This window comes from Thunnus thynnus, chromosome 12 (assembly GCF_963924715.1).
Source record: "Thunnus thynnus chromosome 12, fThuThy2.1, whole genome shotgun sequence".
Lineage (NCBI taxonomy): Eukaryota > Metazoa > Chordata > Actinopteri > Scombriformes > Scombridae > Thunnus > Thunnus thynnus.
Genome location: NC_089528.1, coordinates 4,752,415 through 4,774,454, shown reverse-complemented (window position 1 = coordinate 4,774,454; position 22,040 = coordinate 4,752,415). Strand labels below are relative to the sequence as shown.

At 39.0% G+C, this 22,040-nt stretch overlaps 1 protein-coding gene and 1 long non-coding RNA gene across 11 annotated transcripts in view; one reads left to right on the top strand and one right to left on the bottom strand.

Moving 5' to 3' along the window:
* Positions 1–22,040, top strand: part of map4l (microtubule associated protein 4 like) — a 126,140-nt gene that overhangs the window by 96,011 nt on the left and 8,089 nt on the right. For 3 of the 10 annotated variants that reach the window (XM_067604945.1, XM_067604944.1, XM_067604951.1), the window contains 9 exons: positions 2,179–2,370; positions 3,368–3,482; positions 5,305–5,364; positions 5,629–5,894; positions 12,535–12,591; positions 18,151–18,243; positions 20,475–20,556; positions 20,649–20,758; positions 20,980–21,169. In XM_067604945.1, the coding sequence (XP_067461046.1) occupies positions 2,179–2,370; positions 3,368–3,482; positions 5,305–5,364; positions 5,629–5,894; positions 12,535–12,591; positions 18,151–18,243; positions 20,475–20,556; positions 20,649–20,758; positions 20,980–21,169 (1,165 nt within the window). The other 7 variants (XM_067604946.1, XM_067604950.1, XM_067604948.1 and 4 more) reach the window with 7 other exon arrangements.
* Positions 9,943–20,578, bottom strand: LOC137193658 (uncharacterized). Its single transcript, XR_010930868.1, has 3 exons — positions 20,471–20,578; positions 15,302–15,392; positions 9,943–10,020 (listed from the first exon to the last, which is right to left on the bottom strand). It is a non-coding gene; the product is annotated as an uncharacterized lncRNA (long non-coding RNA).

The following is a 22,040-nucleotide window of genomic DNA, read 5'->3' as shown; positions in this document are numbered from 1 at the left end:
CTCACACACAAACACCACAGTTGGTGCGCTGCTTCTGCTGCTTCTGTCGTCCTCCTATGTGTATGTGTGTGTGTGTCTCTGCCTGTGTTTGATGTCTGTCTGTCTCAAGGCCCAGTCACATGAATGGAGTAAATCTGTGCAAATCTCTTGCGTCAAGTTCAGTTTTGATTAACTTTGACATGCAAATTCATGCTGTTAAGGAACAGCAAACCAGGCTAAGGGAACAGACAAGCACAGAGTCCAAAATGGTGGAAGCTATTGTAGCTCATTAGCTGTGTCGCACCTTCCATTTTTATTTAACCTCCTCTGTCAGATGATAAATTCTTCACAAAAAAGGTATGATTTGTAGACAGTTATGCGACAGGAGACGATGGTAAAAATATATCTCTGAATAAACTGTGAGTTTGTTAACTGACAGTTCTCAAACTAGCCACCTCTGGGAGCTTTTTTCCCCTCTACAATAACTTTTTATTAAATGAAATAATGAACAGTCCTCAGAACAAAATACCAAGAGGAAGTTAACAGTACAGCACAGAGAAAGTAGCCACAAGAACTATTGTGACTGACTAGCACTAGCATGCTCCCTGCTTGCTAGCATTGACCATAGATACAAAGTGCAACACGTCATACTCTGAAAACCACGCCCACCGGGGGGGAAAACTAATATGCGACCAAGGGCTGAAACGCTAACAAAATGCCTGTAGCTAGCCAGAAACATTAGATTTCAGTATGTCAAAGGATTAACACCCTACATCTACCAGAGAGGAAAAGGTAGTTTTTAGCATAAGCTGAAACCAGTTACATTAAGATGCAATACATGAATGCAAGAGCTAACATGACGTCCATAGTAGAGATAGCACAACTGTATAGCAAACATACAAACTACATAACAGGGTGACATGACACTTTTCACAGCTTATATAGTGAGTACAGTTTGTAAACATAGGCAGGAAAATTACACGCATAGTCCTACAATAATTTCCCATCCAGGCTATTTTTACAGCTAGCATTTCAGCTGAATGCAGTTTAGCTATTCTGTGATTTAAATGTTAATTACATACATTGCATACTTGTTCTGTTTTTACTTTCAATCTGCATGTTCTCTGTGACTAGTAATGTGTCCAGTTATGTGTGTTATTTTTAATTGAGGTTTTTGGTTCAGGTAGGGTCTGTCTCTCCCACCAAACGGCACATAGCTCTGTATCATTATCCTATTTTGCCTTCCTAAATGCTCAGTTTGTCGGTTTGGCAGCTTATACAAACTTAGTTAGGGGTTCCTTAACCTGTTGGTAGTGCATCCCACACCACAGCAGCTTTTAGGCATTTTTCTGTGACAAGGAGCCACCTTCACACAATACAAAGTCAATGGAGAGCAAAGAATTGTTTTCCCCTCCGGGGTGGGCGGGATTAAATTGCCCTCTGTCTCTATATTATGTATTATGTCTTTGTGTTTGTGTACGAGTGTGTCCAATATCCGAGACCTGACTTCCATATCATGTGCTATTTTTGGACTGCTGCTCATTTCATCACATTTAAAGGATTTAGTGGGTGATTTTCTATGTTTTCTTATTGTCAACAAATGTCATGTGCAGAGCCAAACCAGCAATGAGCTCATCCTACTTACAAGTATGGCACGTGTTTACAAAGTCTGATATATCGCATGCCTCTGTGCCATAGAGCTCTGTTGTTGTCCAAAAACTATTAAATTTTCTTGTTCGTTGATGTGTTTTTAATAGTTTTTGGACAACGAAGGTCGATGGCAAAGAGGAGTAAGATATATCAAGTTTTGATACACACACAATACTTGACGAGTTCATTGTTGGTTTGATTCTGCACATGAGATTTGTTGATAATAAGAAAAAATATAGAAAATCATCAGCTAAATCCTTTAAGGCTTATAATTGTATAATTTACTGCTCATGAGCTCTGGAATTTAATTTCATGATTTATGACATGTTTTATGATTGTCATATGATGCTGGCTGTGCTGCCATATCACGCTGTCATTGCAATCACTGATTGCATCTCTGTTTTTTTCTTTCTTTATCTGTCTTCCTTTTTCCTTTTTTTCCTACACACTCCCTTCTTTTTTCCTCTAAACTTATCTTTTTCTTTCTTTCCTGGCCTCCTCCCTTTTTTACTGTGTTGTTGTGGCTCCTTTTAATTCCATTATCACCAGCCTGACGTGGGTTCAACCAAACCAAACTCAGCCAAATCCCGCCCATCCACCCTCTCCACCAGTGGCGAGGCCACCTTGGCCAAACGCCCTTCCCCCACCACAGCCTCAGCCAATAAAAAAAGCCCTGTACCCAAGGCGCCCACACCCACCGCCACTAAGCGGCCGCCAACAGCAACTGCCAAGGATGCAAAGGTGAGTATACTATACTGTACATAGGTAGATACATTAAGTTTTTGTAATTAGTTTATTTTATATATATATTTATATATCTTATATCTGTATGGTCCATTAAAGTCCCCCTCCACTCAAAAATGTTTTGCTTATTGTAACCTCAGTTGAATATTTGAGCTTCACTGTGCAGAATGATGTATGTGCAGAGTTTGTGTTCACATATATCTGTTAAATGTGGAAAGTTTCTCTGTGCTCACCTTAAATCTGAGTTAAAGGCGTTTATCTATAAGCGTGATTTGTGACAACTAATTTGGAAGCTAATTGTGGTCCAGTATGCAACTCACACAAGTGTGATGTGGAAACTTGAAGCCTCCAGTGCACAAACACTGAGAATGGACTTTACAGTGAAGCAGGAGGCAGCAGTTAAAGTTTTGACATCAGAAATATTTGTACATTCATAGATTCTGGATTTTTCAATATGAGAGAAGGTGGAGGTATAATTTTACGAATATTTAACAAGGTAATTGAACTTCTTGTGGAAAAACCATATCAGACAGAGTGTTTTATGTCTGAAAACGTGGGATCTTTAAGAATTCTTACATCAAATGTTCTTTCTACCATCACTATCTCAGGTTGTTTTTCTTTTTAGATCTGTTTTTTTTAGATCTGACAATATTACACAACATCTTAATCCTTTCCCAGTCCTCCCCTCCTCTTTTTCTTACCTCTGTCTTCACCTTCTTTCCTCTCCTTGTTTTCATTCTCTGCTTATTTCATGGTTACATGATTGGCCTTCCAATACACAGGAGAACAGGATGATATAGTTTTTATACACACAGCAGCAACAGCAAACACACTCCTACTGCACATGCAGAATTACACATAGACAGTCACTGGATGCAGACAGTGAAAAACACACACATGCACACACACACACACACACACACACACACACACACACACACACACACACACACACACATCTCTTATTGTATCTCTCTTCTGGTTTGTTTTCCAGACTCCAGAAAATGGTACGGCTGAGAAACGCCCACCTGTGCCAAAGGCTACTCCTGCTCCCCGTTCAACTGCCAATAAGAATGGTTCCTCTGCAACTGCTGCGAGCAAAACTGCTGGTAAATGCACACACATACACACACATAACCACACAGTGTCTGCCTGCCCTCTGCACCTGATTGTGTGATATGAACACTGCTGTCACAGGCAGCATCTCTACTCTGCTTTGGCTTGTTCATAGTGCTGCCAGTGCAACATGACCTCTACAACAGGACCTGAACTCTCTACAGTAGCTGGAAAAATGACTCAGAATGTAGACTGGCACCACTCCAGGCAACAGGCTAACTGAGTTGCTAGCATATGTTACATTTTATCGGTTTCAAGGGCTGTCTTTTGAAGACACCAGATGGGTATTTTTATCCGCACATCACAAACAGTATCTCACCTCTCTAAGCAAGGGAGCTATGACTAAGTCTGAGCCGTGTTAGTCAAAAAAAATTTCTGCTTTTTGTGCACTTCAGCTCATCACCCTCAGAGAATATGATTCATTCAACCAGTTCACAGAGATGTGTGTATTTTGTGTATTTCAGTTTAGATGCATGAGTGAACTCCATTAGTTTTGTGGCTATTGACCCAATGGCAGCAGATAAGTAAAGGTCTGTGTAAAGCAATAATAAATATGTGTTCTGAGTTTATCACACCACAGAAAAATGTGTTATTAACCTCCCAGCTAAATTTGAATGATTAAAAAAATTGCCAAGTATATAAAGTTAGGTTTAAAAATAGTAGCAAACGCTGAAACGCTGGCGGTGTGTCTGCTGAAGTCGCTGAAAGCAGGGCTCAACTGAACAACCTCTGAGTTAACAACGCTCATGCTAGTAACCCAGAACTACATAGTTCAGTCTTTTCACATGTTTTCAGCAAATATTTTCTAAGATGTATAATGTGTTTCAAAAGAAATCTCAGATTTTCCTTTACACTGACTTCAATGCCTCTGCCACAGGGTGGCAGTAATATATGCTGCTCAGCTTTATCATCAACATGACAGACTGACTTACTGCCTCACCTTAATAGTTGGTGGAATGACTCAGCAAGCAAGATCCTCAAGTCACCAGTCCACAGTGTTTCCATACAACTGAGCAATTAAGAAGACTTGATATGAGCAGTCAACTGCAGGACTTTTTACAGTTGTCAGCCATCTACAACCAGTTCTGTAGTTATGAAGTGTATATATATATATATATATATATATATATATATATATATATATATATATTTCTGTAAAGGAGAAAGGAAGGAAAGAAGGAAAAATGGATAAACAAAAATGGAAGGAGAAAAACTATAATAGTATGTAAAGAAGGGAAATACAAAAAATTGACCATTTATATTAAGTAATCCTTTAAGGCCATCTGTTTAATATTGAATTGATTACAGCTGAACCTGTATGTTATACTTCATCTGCCTCCTTCAATAATAAACTCCTCTGTCTTGTTTAGTTGTGGGCCTCATATTAAATCCATTTACTCCACCGTCTCAAATATCTCAGTTCTTGATTTTTGAATCTATAGGTTATTCTTTCCATTTCTAAAATTTCATTTACTTTTGACTTACAGTTTTTAAATGAAGATGGAGTATGTTTTAACCAGCTCCTCATTATCTGCCTCATAGCTGCAGTTATCATGTATAGGTATCTGTCTATTTCTAGAGTGAGCTCAGATGGTGATAAACTCAAAATAAGACATTTTGATTTAAGTACACCTTAATTTGAAATATCTTAATGATAGAAAATCAAAACTGTGTGACTCTCACTGTGCCAAACCACTTACATCTCTTCTTTTTCTTTCTTTTCTTTTATTAAAACACTCTGTGAATTAATTACAATCTCATTAATTATATTTTTGTTTCAAATTAGTGTTGTTAAGGCTGTGTTTACCTCTACAGCGAGCAAGAATGACAAGCCTGAGAGCAAGACAGGAGAGGCCAAGAAGCCCAAACCTACAGGTAAGAAAGTATAAGAAAACACTAAGTTATGTGACAATACTTCAATCATTTTAATGTTGTTCTCCCGGAATTCTACAAATGTCACTAGACAAGTGACTCTTCTTTCCTCTTTACTAGACATAGCTGGTTTACTTGATTTCAGCTCATTTATGATTAAATAGCGTGGTCACACATAAAAACATTGTGAACCATTATATCTATATCTCCTTGAGCTCATATTTCATAAAAATGACCAGTAACAATTTTTGTTACTGTTTTCTGTAGCTCGTCCTCGTCCAGCCTCCACCACCACTCCTGCTACCCCGGCTGCCTCCACCAATGGTGAAGCCGCTACCAGTCACCGCCGCCGGGTTATCACCAAACCCCCTGTGCCCAAGCAGACCGCACTGGAGAAGAAGCCACCAGTGCCCCGTGCTCCTCGAACCCCCCGGCCTATCAATGCACCAACACCGGATCTGAAGAACGTCCGCTCCAAGATCGGATCCATTGACAACATCAAGTACCAGCCTGGTGGAGGAAAGGTAGGACAAGTGAGCAACGTCTATGAATTATTTAATTATTCAGAACAGTGGTGTAACTTTCAACCCAGAGAATGATTTTCTTGTATCAGCTAAAGATTTGACACTTGTTAGTTTGTTATTTGTTTGTTATTCATTAATAACATGTCTTACTCAAAAGGCTTCCTCTACACTGGGACCAAAATGGCTGTCAGAATGAATGATACTCAGTCTGTCCTTGAAAAGTTAACACTGTGTTGTACTTGTTTAATGAATTAAAGGGTGGATACTCAACCCAAGCCCAACAGGACCATTCATTTTGAAAAAAGCTGTGATTTAGTTTTCGTTTGTGAGAGCTGTCCAGCAGTAGGTGGTCAGAGCTAGCTTGTCTGCCCTTGCTAGCTTGACTTTTAGCTCATCCTTCTTCTCCTCAAAGTGTTTTTCATTGTGTTTAGTCACAGTAGCAGTGGTATGACATTCTCGGCTGTCAGGTACTGAACAATCTCTTTTAATCCCTCGTCCTCTAACACACTGATCAGCAGCATATCTGTCTCAATCATTCTGTACACCAACCGAGTGATGGCCTCGGACTGGCGCACATCACATTTTCCCCCCAGGTACAGCCACATGATCTTTGGCTGCAAATGTGAGCCATCCTCAGACATGGCAGCCATGCAGTGCTTGTTCTTAATGTGATACAGCATAGTGCTGGTACTATATTGGCCCAAATATAAGGCAACCCTCATTATAAAATGACCCACCCTTTTCCAACAACTGTTTTTTTGAAAACTACTGTTACTAACTAACTATACATCATAGTATAGTTACATACTCACACACTCTCCTACCAGGCTCTTGGAAGCATGAAAATTAACGTATAGTCCGACATGTGTAACTGATGGTTAACCAATTCACAGTTAACCGTTGACATCCATAGTTTGGGTTAGGTCACGTTGCCTGGGCCCACCTACTTGACATGGTGCTTCAAGTTCTTCAAGTTAAAACAACCTACCTATAGCCATTATAAAACAACGCCTTTTGACATTCATGTACAAGGTGCCCACACATGTATTGTGTAATCAGGGTAACAGGTAAGCTGTAACATTGTAACAACAATTGCGTGACAGGGAAACACAAACTCTTTGCTTCAGTTTACATTAATTGTGTCAGACTAGGGTTGGATTTGGACAGAAATATGCGGCCCAAGCCGCACTCTATAATGAACAGCAACTTGCTAGTTTTCTAAAAAGTACTATAGCCAGTTTTTAATTTCTCTGCTGCTGAAGTTAATCACTCTTTTATGATCACCAAATCATCTGACAAAATATTCATAAATAAGTTTTAGTGTCACACCGCCCCACCCTGAGTCTGATCAGGTTTACATTATTATCTTCAAAAGCTCTGTTTTTTCCCCATATACACTTAAAACATGAGGCTGGTGTTTTCAGATTCATTCTGGAAAACGTTATCAAAAACTTCGGTGTTGATGTAGTCTTGATCTCCCAAAAGACAATCCAGCACCTAATTCAATCGAGCACCTAATTCACCTACTTGCAATAAAAGAGATATCCGTAGTAAATCATTGCCTTGAAGAAGGGCTGATTGGTGTGGAAGTCAATTTTGTGGAGCTTTGTAAACATGTTCCTTAAATCCTAACAAAGCTCTAAAGCAATGTCTTGGTCTGTAACTGATCACTAAAACCAACAGAAGATCACTACAAGCTCTGTCTTGGAGTCTGTCTTGAACACACTGGATTCAGTCACATTTGCAATGCTGTACTGAAGTGTTGTGAGCATCTTATACTCATGTCTTTGCTGTGTAAAGCAACACAGTGCTTGTGGTGTGAAGAGGGGAGGACATTCTGTACACTGTTAACAACAAATTAGTATTAGTTCAAGAGCAATTATTTCAAGAAGAGGGGGGAATACAACACCACTTTCCCAACAATTAGAATGTTGTGAAAAAACAGTCAAGTGGTTAACACACAATTCTGCACCTCATGTGACAGATATGTGTGATATCCCACTGTCACAGGTAGCAGAGCAGGTGCACTCTAATGCAGAGACTGAGGCAGAATTACTGATTTAAGATCTTTACTTTGAGTTCAGCAGTCAAGTAACAGGCTGGCATGAAACAAGAGACCGAGACGAGCTCAAACACCGGAAACATAGACAATGACCTGACAAACAACTAAGAGAACAGACAAGTATATATATATATATACACAGGGGACTAATCGCAAAACAAGGCACAGCTGGGGTGAGCAGGGACCAGAATAAGGAGGGAACATGATGATCGGGTAACAAAGTGATTAGGAGGGTGTGGCAGGCTGACACAAGGCTGGTGAGCAGAGGAAAACAGGCTGGGCAGAGCTACAGGCATGCATGAGGGACACAAGAGGTTACCAACTCACAAGAATAAAACCAAAGCAAGGCAGAGATAAAACTGAAGAAAACCTTGGACTCAGAGGATAAAACAATACCAAGCACAAGCACTACACAAAGAAACACAAATGGCAAATGCAGTTATCACAAACAATTTGTGACCCAGAGCACATTTAAAACACACACGGTCCTCTTTATCACTGAGAGAGAGTATATGCTGTGCCAGTTCAGACCAGAGTGAAAACAAAGACAGATCAACCAATATATAGAGTCAGACTGTGAACAGAACTATAACACCCACATATAGGACTCAGAAACATCTCACCTCTGCACTGCAGATATTGAAGAGAAGGCTACTACTCCATCTATTTATGTCTTTGTGTTTCATTATTCATTCTTAGATCTGCCATCTACCTTTTAATCTCCAATCTGCCCTCCACTTTGTTCTATCCCTTTCTTTGTCTATTAATTGCTGATCAGTGTGAAATGCTGCCATGTGCATTGTTTCTTACTCTCCCCACCATCCTGAAAGGTGGACCTGTCTTCCAGCATGTAAGGGTTAATACATCACACTTGGAAATTAATAATAAGCACTCGTTAAGACAGGGGCACCCCCCCCCCCCCCTTTATTAATTACCTAATTAATAATTAATTAATTAATTAGGAGGAAAAGTTGTGAATTCTGAATACAGTGACCTTCATCTCTGATAAAAAGGAATACACAGATACAACAACTTGACTATAAATCAAGATATTTATTTAACTACCAAGGTTTAAGGATGAATAGGGAACTACATACACATACACATGCACATACACAATGAATGAATGAATGAATATGTGAGTGAATGGGCAAATAAGATTAACATGTTATTGCTGACAGAATGAATGAATGACGAGGGTTGTCAAAAATGAGTCAAAGGCGCACTGAGGAGTAAATAACTAAAACCAATAAAAACACTCAAACGGGGGGGGGGGGCTGAGGCCACAGCCAGATGTTAAAAGCTGCAGGTTGAGTGGCGCCTGGGGAGCCTCAGACTCTCAGAAACCACATAAACACGTAGTAGGGTTGTGTGCTTTCGCTCTTGGTGCATGTAGTTGTAGTCTTTAGAGTTGAAGCTGGAGCTCTAGATACAAAAAGGATCCTTGGAAAAGTTAAAAAGAAAAAAAAAATTGAACTACGCGCAAAAAATAGGAGATTACAAAAATAATAGATTATTCAGATGGAAAATGGCGTGGCTTGGCTTGTAGCTTAGACATCTTTGCAGTCCTCTGCTTTTTAGTTGAGAGTTCCTCTTTTCTGGAGATTGCATCTCTCAGGGAAAAAATGAAACAGACAATGCCCGAAATGCTACACAGGCCATAACGTCTGACAAGGCATCAAGAAAAAGAACACAGAAGACACCGCAGCAGCTGTCAGCAAGCAAGAAAAAGAAAAAGCCCAAAATAAAAAGCCAAGCCAGTATGTAGAATGAGACAGAATGTAGCATAATATCAAACTAATTAAATTGTTCTAAAACACAATAGAGGTTAACATTGGTTAGACAAATTGAGATATGTATTTTTACTCTTTATAGTGACATTCCTGACCAATTCAGACACTAATTGTGAGTAGAAAGTGTAGTGGAAGAGAGAGGGACTTAGAGACTTAGAGAGACTCAAGAAGGAATGCGGCGTGTCCATACATTTTGTGAACCTAGAGAAGGGAGTGGGTGGGGGATAGTTCATCCAGGTTGTCTGTGGGTTGAGGGGAACAGTCTGCAGTCTGCTTGTATCTGGAAGAGAACAAAGTTGTTAATTCCAAAAACTGTCCCTTTTCCTCTGTGACTGGTGGGAAGAAGCTGGGTATTTAGTCCTGTTCAGTGTTTCCCTGACATCCTTATTGCCTTAAGGTAAGAGGTCATTTGGTCTACGTGCTCTTTATGCACACAGATATGTTCTGTTAGACTCAAACATCATGTTTCTGAAAGAATTTAGCTTCTCCTTATATTCCTGGGTTTATCCTATACAAGTAACTTAGTGCCACTTTCCACCTGTTGTAACATTCACACACACACACGCAGTGACTTTTACCAAACAACAACAATTGTTCCTGTGCATACATGCTATCTTTAGTCCATCAGGTCATGGACTGGCATGGCTCAGACACCTGGTTGTGTTGTATATGTCCCTTCAATGTTTGCGACAGCCCGTCTTGGGGAAATGTTTGTATTGTCGCTTTGAATCACAAACGCCTGATCTCCGTCTGCCCTGCCATTTAATATAATGAGTCAGTCCAGTTCATCCTGTTCATCCTGTTTCCATCTCTGCTGCATCGTCTGTCACAGAGTCAAACTTTTACAAAACCATAATTATACAACCTCAGATTAACACTGCTTTAATGCTAACTACAGAAGTTTGTATAAATAGCACATACAAGGATCATTGTATGTATTTAAAGGAATATCTCCACATTTGGAGAAATACACTTATTCACTTCCTTACCAAGAGTTAGATGAGAAGATTGATACCACTCATGTCTGTACATTTATTATGAAGCTACAGACCGGAGAAAATCCACTACTGACATTGTGTTTACAGAGCGTTCACTTCAGCGTTCAAAATTATGCCCACCAACACCTATAAAGCTCACTAATGAACACATATCTTGTTCTTTTTGATGATGATTTTGAACATTGGAGTGAGCCAGACTAGCGGTCCCTCTGCTTCCAGTACTTATGCTAGGCTAAGTGAGTCATCTCCCGAATCTAGCTTCACTATTTAGTGTACAGACATGAGTAGTATCAATCTTCTCATCTAAGGCTCTTTACACAATAGGAACAACACAAATAAAAAACACACAAAAAACCCTTGTAAGAAACAATGTGTTAATATGTCAGTTTTAGCAATACTGTTGGTATAATTATATGAGAATATGGGATCTAGCTGTTTTAGCCAGTTTCTAGTCTTAATGCTAAGCTAACTATATCTCAGCTCTAGCTTCATATTTAGCATAAAACATGAGTGGTATTGATTTTCTCATCTAACTCTTGGCAAGAAAGTGTATTTTCTGAATAAATATGCTTCTATTTTCACCTTTCTTGCATTCTCTTTGCTTTGCTTTTTTTCTTGGGTGCATTTTTTTTTCCTGCCATACCTCTCCATGTGTTTTTATGTTTTCATGTTTCTCTCACAAGACATACAAAGTTAATGTGTATTGTTTTGCATTAGGCATATCTTCCTGTTAGTCTGAAGCTGCTTCATTTCTGCTTTTTATATTGATGTAAACATTTGCTAGATGTGCAGATGTAAAAAAGAACCAACAAAAAAAACAAACAACAGAATTCTATAGTCTGAAACCTGTGAATTTTTAAATCTTATTTCTTCTCTATCACATCTATTCATATTCCATTCACCTTATTCTACCTGGTCATACTGGTAGAGCAGGCTGACATACACAGCACTGGCTGGGCATCAGCATGACAATGCAATTTTTAGGGACTATTCACTCTTGTTTTGTTGTTGCAGGTCTGTTCCTGCTGTTCTTCCTTTTCAAAGACATGCCTCTACTTTTTGTCACTTTTTGTCAATCAGAGTGAAGCCAAACACATCGGCGCCCTGCGATCACAATAAGTGCACTGACCCATTCAATGATAGTGATATTGGTTTGTCTGTGTATTCTAATACGGTGTGTCCCATTCACCAGGGGCTGATTGGTATAACACCTTTTCCATCCTCAGTATTTAGGAATCGGACTGGTGTTTTTCACTTGTACAACTACTTGTAACTGATTTTTCATGTGTCTGTATTGGTGTTTTGGTGTTTTTTGGGTACGTCTTTATTCTGCTGATATTTGATTGGCTCTTGTCACTAACACGGCATATGTTTTATTGGAACTAATCCACTGTAATTCATTATGTTTTGAAAAATGCTCCATCTGCTCCAGTTTACTGCCATTTGAATGATTGTCATTAACCATCTGATACAGAAGATCTAATTGTCAGTTTAACACACATATCTGTTTATTATCCTCTCATTTGTTTGGCCCATAATTAATTCTTACTACACTTTCTAACCCCAGTGCTTCTTGATGTCAGTGATTTAAAATGATAAACATCCACATTCTGTCAGTGGATTGGAGTATGAAGTTTCTGTTTGATTTATTAGTCCAGGTGCTAACACACATGTCCAGGCCCCCTCCATTTGACTAGTTCCCATGTGCCCACCCCTCCACCCGCTCTTTCACCCCATGTGTTGTGGCGTGTGGTTGGTTGGAGGTTGTATTTACCAGGGGGTGGTTGTCTCCCCAGGTCTCCTCCACCCCGAACAAGACATCAGACCCCTCCAACCCTGCGGCCAAGGCCAGAGTGAGTCCCTGCCATCTACACCGTCACACCTCACACACCAGTACATCCTCCCACCATCTGTCTGCATTCACTACACACACAGCCCATTCTACATCCACCCAGGATACACCACATCCCTCTACACCAAGAAGCAGAGGGGGAACAGTTTCTGTTTATATCTCCTTATACCACTCCACACTGCAGTTTACACTTGCCTCATTTCATTATGACTTTTATTACAAAGTCAATTTTTGTTGAAAGCGGACTGAAAGTTTTCCTTTCACTGTTTTCATTTGACCAAATAAATGAAAAAATAACGTAAACAAGACTTTACTTTAAACAAGCTTTATGTCAATATAATATCATATAATCTGAATAGCAGCCGCTGTGACCAAAAGTTGTAATAAAAAGACATGACATGTGACATTTTAAATTTCCCTACAGTTCACAGGATTCACCGGAGTCAGTCACTTTAATTACAGTATGTCATCATTAGATGACCTGCCTTAGAGCTCGCCAAAAAGGACCAAAACTATGAATGCATTATGAGAGATGGATTGGCACAATGACTCAGCTTTTTGTCCCAGAAACAGGGAAGATTCAAAGTCACCAAACTGATCCAGTAATGTCAGTTACACAGCCATATCTACATTACATCAAACACAATTAGCAGTGTTTGTGGATAGGAAGTCAGTGAGGAATCATTTCCTTCTCTCTGAAATATTGTACATACAGTTAAAAATGTTTTACTATGACAAACTTAAGCTCTGATGTATGTTACAGCTTAGTCCTCCCTCTGCTCCTGTACATGTGAAGTGCCTCCTGTATACTCTGCAACAAATAGGTGTATCAGTTTAATCAAACTCCATATTTATTATCATTTATATTTTCATTTCCATAACACCTTAACATTTTCATGCACTGAGCATCATATACTGTTCAACACATCCAGCCAAATTACATCATCCTCTTCGCCATCCTTCACCAACATCATCATCTACACCTCTATATCTGTCCACTCTCCCCAGAGACACCCCAGCAGGTACATTTTCATCATGATGTTAATCCTTGTACAAAATAATATTGATTGAAGTGGCAACTACTGTTTGTGTTGCTATGTTCTCTTAACTAGCAGTGGACATGAATTTCAGTGGAAATAAAGACCACAAAAACCAGCCTTTGCATGCATTTTGCAGATGTGGATGTGCTCCACTTCAAATCTTTACAGTCACATCATGGCTGACGTTGTACATCTTGAATTTTGAAATGTTGTGGTTTTGCAGTCTCACTGGCTATGTGTGGCTCCATGGCTTGTTGGTACGTGCTTCCCCCTAGTCAAGCAAATTTTCTTCCAACTCCTTCCAAAACACACCAATAATAAAGAAAGCTACTATTTTTTTATATTTTGAAGAACTAGGAACCAACTACAAGAATCAAACAATGCACATACTGTATGTACTTGCCATTGTTGAAGGTGTTTACAAAGAAAAAGAGCAGCTTTTCCTCGTTTCATTCACCTCTTGAGTTCTAGTTGTAGATTTGTCCACAATGCCCAATATGGTACATTGCTTGACAACATTGCTGCAGTATGCACACATCTTGTGGCACTCCATGAAATATGGTCACCTACCCCTATAGTGTAGTTTCACTGGTGTTTCCTTATTAAAATTAGAGAGGAGACATGATGACCACAACCAGTGGTGGAAAGTAACTAAGTGCATTTATTCAAGTACTGTACTTCAGTACAATTATGAGGTACTTGTACTTTGCTTGAGTATTTCCATTTGATGCTACTTTATACTTCCACTCCACTACATTTCAAAGGGAAATATTGTACTTTCTACTCCACTACATTTATTTGACAGCTTTAGTTACTTTTCAGATGAAGATTTGAAACAATGGATAATAACAAGTTTTTAAAATACAACACATTGTTAAAGATGAAACCAGTGGTTTCCAACCTTTTTGGCCTTTGACGTCTTACAAAAAGCAGTGTGTAGTCGGGGTCACATTTCAGATGTCTATGAGTTGTTAACAGCTCCACCAAATAGTGATTTTTCCCTCTAAACTTCTCACATACTTTCATTTCAATAAATGTTCAAATGATCCAATATTTCACCAAAAATCAAAGATTAGAGAAAAATTTAAAAAACTGAGAACAGATTTGTGTATCAGAACTTTGTTTTTTCTTATTTCTTCTCCCATTAATCATCTCACGACCCCTCAGATTTATTTGGTGACTCCTAGGTTGGGAACCACTGGACTAAACTAGCTAACTGTATATAAAGTAGTGTAAACTAGCTCCACCTCCAGCAGCTACAACAGTAACATGCTGCTCTAACACTGATGCTTCAGTATTAATAATCTAATGATGTCATATATAATAATATATCAGTCAGAGGAACCAAACCACTACTTTTACTGCAATACATTAACTACATCAAGCTCATAATACTTATGTACTTTTACTTAAGTATGATCTTTCATGCAGGACTTTTACTTTACTAATGCAGTATTTTTACATTGCTCTATTGGTACTTTTACTTTAGTAAAGGATCTGAGTATTTCTTCCACCAAAGACCACAACCTTGCAGCTAGCGCTTGTGTACTAAAATCAATTAGGATGGCTTACAACGTGTTCTTGGAAAGAGAAAAAGAGAGTAGAAATATTACATACGCTGTTTACAGGCTGCTGCTCTTTGTGTGTGCGTGCGTGTGTGTGTGTCCTCACCCGTAAAGCGTATGTGTGCTAACTGCTTAGTGAGTCATCCTTTGCTGGTGCCACCTGCGTCATCATGCCATTTTCATCCTGGAGAAGGAGACTAAGACAGAGACAGAGAGAAAAGAGGAAGGCGACTTGTGTCTGCTGCAGGGCTTTTTTAAAATACAACCACAGAGGCAATGAAATATCACATTAGGATGGGAACGAGTTGCACCATAAAGGAGAGGGGGTGAGGTGTGGTGGAAGGGAAAGAGAGGGTCGCTTTGTGTCCTCAGTAGAACAATAATAACAATTGATGATGCAGTGCAAAACAAATGTACGGAGCCCTGAAATACGAAATTTTTTTTATCTTATGCCCACAAGATAATAACTTGTGAACAAGATGGATCTAATCTCTTCTGCAAACACGATATTAACTCAAGTGCACCAGTTAATATCTTCAGTGCACAAGATAAGAAGATATTATCTTTTGGGACTTTAGGGATTCTGGTCTAATGTGAGCTCACTTGTTTAAAGAAAACATCAGGTTTCTAGGAAAAGGGGAAGTTAAATGAGCCGTTTGTGGAGGAGAATGTAGAGATTCATTGTGCATGTAGACTTTTCATTGCGCATCATGTTGAGTGGCAATGGGGAACTAGCATGATCTCAGTGAGATAATACTAGTTGTACAGTAGCTGATTAAAATGAACACAAACTGGAAAATGCTTAAGAAAATAAGAGAAGGATTGAACTATTTTACTTTGGGAAGTAGAAGTTTTGACTGATGGGACACTGCAGGGGTGTCAGTGTACAACAGTTATGTGTGTATATACATATACTATTTATATGGTTGTTCACCTGAAATACTGTAGTTCCAAGAAAAACCTTTTGGACTGTTACTCTTTAACTACTGTCACTCCACATAGTGTACACCAAGTTTTTTTTCTTAATCTTTTTCTATTATTTCTAATGCAATGACCAAACAGACTTTTAAAGGATGATATGTTTGATATTTTGGAGATAACCTTTTTGCAGAGATTTTAATGAACTATTTCACATACAAAAAAAAAGTGTTAATTAGTGGGTAGGCATATTGTTGAATAAAGCCAGTCTGGCTGTTTCGCCCTGCTTCCAGTCTTTATGCTAGGTGAAGCTAAGCTAATCTAACACATGGGATCTTCTCACCTAACTCAGCAAGGAAATTAATCATTTTATTTCCCAAAATGTCAAACTATACCTTTAAAGATAATTGTGGGGCAGCATGGAGTGGATACTTTTTTTTTTTTTTTAGCTTTCCACAAGCCCTGAAAACGTCTTGGAACATGGCCCTTGAAAATTTGTCAAATTGACAATCAAGCAATACAGGTGAAATTTCCATCCCAGGGGGATACATCAGACTCTACACCTCCTGTGGATCTTAACCTTCTCAAGTCTTGATGTTTACTGTCTTGAGTTTTGGCTGAAAGGATCATTGCATCAGACAGATTCAAAAGAGGAGGAACAGGAAGACAAAGGTGTCTTCTGTTAGTCTGCCTAATGTCCAGTCTCATTATTAAGATTAACTGCAAGCTTGCATCTACTAACATCAGAGATACATGCCTCTTAGCTGTTACTGAGACGTGCAAAGAGATCTGTATACAGAGATCCAGCTGTCTGGTTCATGCGTCAGATCTCACACCGTGACAGACAACAGACCACGTTTCACTTATGCATTTTAATCCCACTGCTTACTTATTTGGCTGTATTTGTGTATTTATCGTATGTATGGTGCCTCTTTTTAATTCCAAGATGAATCTTTTTATTTATTCATTCATTTATTTATGATGTGTTGTGTTTCTCTGGCTATTTTTGGTTAACAGTGTTTTTGTGATGTAACCCTTGTTGTTAAATTATTAGATCCGCTTTCTTGCATCTCTCTCTCCCTTGTTTCCTGTCATCTTTCTACTGCCGCTATCTAATAAAGGCATAAAATTCCCTAAAAACATATATATCCTGCTTGTGGACAAAGTTGACAGATGAAATACCAATGAATTAGCATTCAGCACATGATACATTATATGAATGATTTTGGTTTCCTTGTTGTCATCACTCACAATTGACCAAAAGACCAAAAACAATACAGGCCTCCTAACCAACCCAAAAATTCCACTTGCACTTGTGCTTGAGTCTTTTCTTTTAAGACTGTGGTAAAGGCTAGCAGTGCAGAAAGACATCACCCCTACAGGCTGAATGTAGGGCCACTTAACCTAAAAGGAGCATCTGTTATCTTCTCCTGTGTTTAGTTGCTTGCAGTTCCTTCTCTGCTTAGACCAGCACGTGACACAAAACCCCTGACTGTCCACTGCAATATTCTGTTGCATGTGCTCCGTCTCACCTTCCAGTGTTTGTCCTGTGCTTTAGTTTCACATCACGCTGTTTATGGAAGCGATCTGTTATTAAGTCAGTATCCTCATCTTCTGGTATGTTAACATTCATATTGGGAGGAACTTCTTCTTTAACTTTCTCATTTTGAACCATAATAATTGTTAGATAATGTCCCAAAATGTTTGCAGCCTCATGTGCTGATTTAATGATCTCATAATGCAGAAAACTGCAGAACTTGAGTAGAAGGAATCATTTGATTTGAATGACAGAAAGTCTTCCATAGTTACAGTACAAGGCTCTGTTTCCTGTTAACCTAAGCTGCCAGCTGATCTGCTCTTCTCTGTTGCTCTCCTCTTTCTGTCTTCCTTTCTTGCTTGTTCTTTCTTTCTTTCTTTCTTCCTTCCTTCCTTTCTTTCTTTCTCTCTTTCTCTCATTCCTTCTTTCTTTCTTTCCCTTCTCACTCTGCCCCTCAACCTCTTTCTTGCTTGCCTGTGTGTCTCCCTGCCTGTCTTTAGGTTCAGATAGTGCACAAAAAGCTGGACTTCAGCCATGTCACGTCTCGCTGTGGCTCCAAGGACAATATCAAACATGTCCCTGGAGGTGGCAATGTAAGTACTGCTGGAGCTGGAAGCAGACTCTGGTTAGGATGGATGCATCGAAGGTTTTATGCAAATTTTAAATTCAGCCATGAACAATTGGGAATCTTCTTTTTATCCTGTAAAGTAGTCACAAAAAGCTTGATCACTAAAGGATGAAAGCAGAATTTGTGATCTTGGTATGTAAATTTGGTTCTCCATGGCTGGATGCATATTATATCATGTACACCTGATTGGACTGTATTTACACAGAAATTCGTAAGCCTACACTACATACTGTAGATCTGACTTTTACCTGACAGTTAAAACAAGAAAAGTCAGACCATTGTTCTACACACTTTATCCTTATTAAAGCAAGCATGAGAGGATCTAATACTGGTAGAAAATCAAATCAATCTGTACTACAATCAGTACACTGTATCCGATATTCTTGTGTTATCCCCGATCAGGCCTCTGCTTGCTGATTTAGAAAATCTAATTTGAAGGTTTTTTGTACCAAGCATCCATCAGTCCTGGGAGCAATTGGAGTTCAATTAAAAATGTAGAAAGCTCTTTCTGCAAATATCAAACATTTAACATGAAAGGTTATCACTTTCAAAGTAACTCAGCATGAATGCACTGTAATTAGCACATTAATTGCTCCCTGTGTTTGCATTTCGGATTGATTTCACTTAAAACAAACTGACCACAGGTCTTAATACCCACCCTTCCAGATGTTGCTCCCATCTGCTCTAAACACCTGCTGCACTATCATGTTCCATCTCTGGGCTGCTCTCACAATCACCTCTCTGCTGCCTTAATTTAATGAAACAAAATATGTTCTCTCATATTGAAACTGTTGGGTTTCAATACAAAAGAGATCTGCTCAAAATATATTAACATACATAGTATTTTCTGCATACTGTACGTGGAACAGCCCTATTTTGTAAGGCGTGCTCCGTTTTTTTCTTATTTATTTTGTTTGAATTCCTCAGAGCAGTGTGCGAAGATTTACTTACAAATGTAGTTTGAGGAATTAAAGAAAAATAAGCAGAGAAAAAGAAAAAGAAAAAAAAATGTTTCATGGGCCGAAGAAATTGTTAGTAGTAACTAGGTGCCTTTTAAAAGTGTTTTTGTCTGTAATATCAGTCAAAAGGGGGTGTTTTTTGGGAGGGGGGGGGGTCCACTCTTATATTGAAGGTACATCCTCAGTAAGCTCCCAATAATGCAGCGTTGGAATTCATTTGCAAGAAAACTGCCAAAACATGATTTATTTGAAGAAAAACTTCAGTTTAAAAGTTGACCAGCCTGGGATATCGCCAAAAAAACTGTAGATTATGTTTGCAGATTGTTTCTTAACACATTCTCCAGTGTGTTCCCAATACTTATGGTCTTATTTTTACCATTTTGTTTGGGGTATTTCACTGTTTATTTTCATGTATTCAAGTGAGTGATTGATGGACATTTGTATATATTTTCCTTCATTTTTCATTTAATATGTTCTTTAAGCTCAGATTAACTTTTATTTTAATTCCATAAAGTACTGATACTACTGTACACAGAAACTATAAACTGAAAGAATTCAAACATTGGTGTTTATATAATAAAATCAGGTCATTAATATTTAACCTGCTTTAAGCAACATCTTATGAGGGAGAGCTCCAGTGTCAGTCAGGCAATCAGAGCTGATGATGGTTTATTTGTTAATATAATTTTAATGTCAGTGAGGGTCATAGTCAGCTGACTGTTAGCTCTCCTGTCTGTCATCACGTACGTAAATCTGATTGATCTCATCCAGCACTGTGTCAGTCAGGTCACTGGGTCTTAAAATCCATCAGAGCCAGATGCCACAGACTCAGGATTACTGCTTGGGATCCTGAACATACACTCGAATCATGTGATGATGGTCTAATAACTGCCTGCTCCCGCCCTCCAATCATATCCTTTCCCAATTTATATGCATAAATGGATAATCATTAACCAGACTAACAAAACAAAAAGGCACCTTGAGTAACAATAAAACAGGTCAAAGTGGGGAAACAAGCATGGGTAGGTAGTCCAGAATGTGCTGTGCTGTATGGCGTTCTCCCACATAGTCCATTGTATTGTAGAGACAGAATATCTTCCTCTCTATAAGTGCGCCAGGTGCATGATAATGGATCACAGTGATTTTCTAAATTGCCTAGAGTGAACGCTCAAGTATGGATGCATTGCAGTGGATGTGACATTTTTATGAATTAGTATAAATCTCTCCTCTTACCCAGGTGCAGATCCTGAATAAGAAGGTTGATGTGAGCAAGGTGACGTCCAAATGTGGCTCCAAGGACAACATCAAACATAAGCCAGGTCCGACTTAAAACTGTCCTCCTCTGTTTTCCTCCTTTAAAGCTTCATCCTTTTCTATTTTGGTCTCAGACTAGCCCTCCTTTTTACTGCAGGTGGTGGTGATGTCAAGATTGAGTCCCATAAGCTAAACATTAAGGCTAAGTCTAAGATTGGATCCATGGACAATGTGGGGCCCGGCAATGGACAGACCAACGGACACAAGGTCAAACTTTAACACAGTCATTAATATTATCAGTAAATAGACAGTTAACCTGTCTGGTTCTGCTGACTCACTGTGCTTTTACAGGCCATCACCACTAGATGGTGCAGTAGCTTGAGAGTAGTACACTAGAAAAAAACATCTTTGTGTGTGTGCGCGTGTCTGTGTGTGTGTGTATGTGTGTGTGTGCGTGTCTGCCCTTGTGTGTCTATATTTGGCTAAAGGAGGAGAAGGCAGAGGAGAAGACATCACCACCAAGTAGTGCTCCAGCAACAGGACCAGCAGGTGTTGCTAAGGCAACAGCACCAGGAGGTGTTGCTAAGGAGAATGGGGTGAAGGAACCCACAGCTACTCCTTTTGGGGGAGATGGACTGAGGGAGCCCCTTAGCACAGACAAACGCATCACTGAGACAAGTAGGTATAAACACACACACACACACACACACACAGCTATTAGTCTTTAAAGCACTGAATGCTTATTTGATGGGTTACTAAGCTCCACTTCCCTTAGTTACTGTCACCACATGTTCAAGCTTACTGTTCTGCAATTTGACATATGCAGTTTATAATGATAATAGTCATTAATCAATAATGGCAGAATTACCTCTCAAGATTCTTAGTCATTTTTTAAACAATAGATCTTTGATTTCAAACAGGTTTACAAAAGCAGGTTTATCAATTCTAGCTGGGGATGGCCGATGTTACTGGTTGAAATGACAACTGTCACTAGTAGATTTTATTGTAGCTAGCTAATGAATCATTGTTAGCTCCATGAGTTGTTGGAAAACTCAGACTGACTCATTTTGAAATGCAAACCCTGTAAAAGCATCTTAATTATGCACCTGATGGCTGCATACATGATATCATCATGATAAAGAAAAATGTTATTTTGTTCTGACAATCCTCTGTTTGTATGCTTACCTTACAGACAAATGTACAAATAGCACAGAGGTTATGATGATTATTGTATTTATGCTTTATTGTTCTTATTTTCAAACCGTATGTTTTCACTTTTAATATTACAAGAGAAAATGCTTTTTGGATGAGGACTAACCCATGAGTTTGACGACTGGGCTGCTGGAGTATAAAGTTATTTTAAGCTGCCAGCTCTGGAAGTAATATTATGCTTTTATTACTACTGTAGGTACTAAATCAGTTAGTCAGCCATGCTACTGTTTGCAGCTTTCGTTAGAGCAGACAAACACACTGTTGTATCCATTCCATTACACTTAAACTTACACTTCTCTCCTCTGTTTTTGATTTTGGAAATCCTCAGAAGCACAGC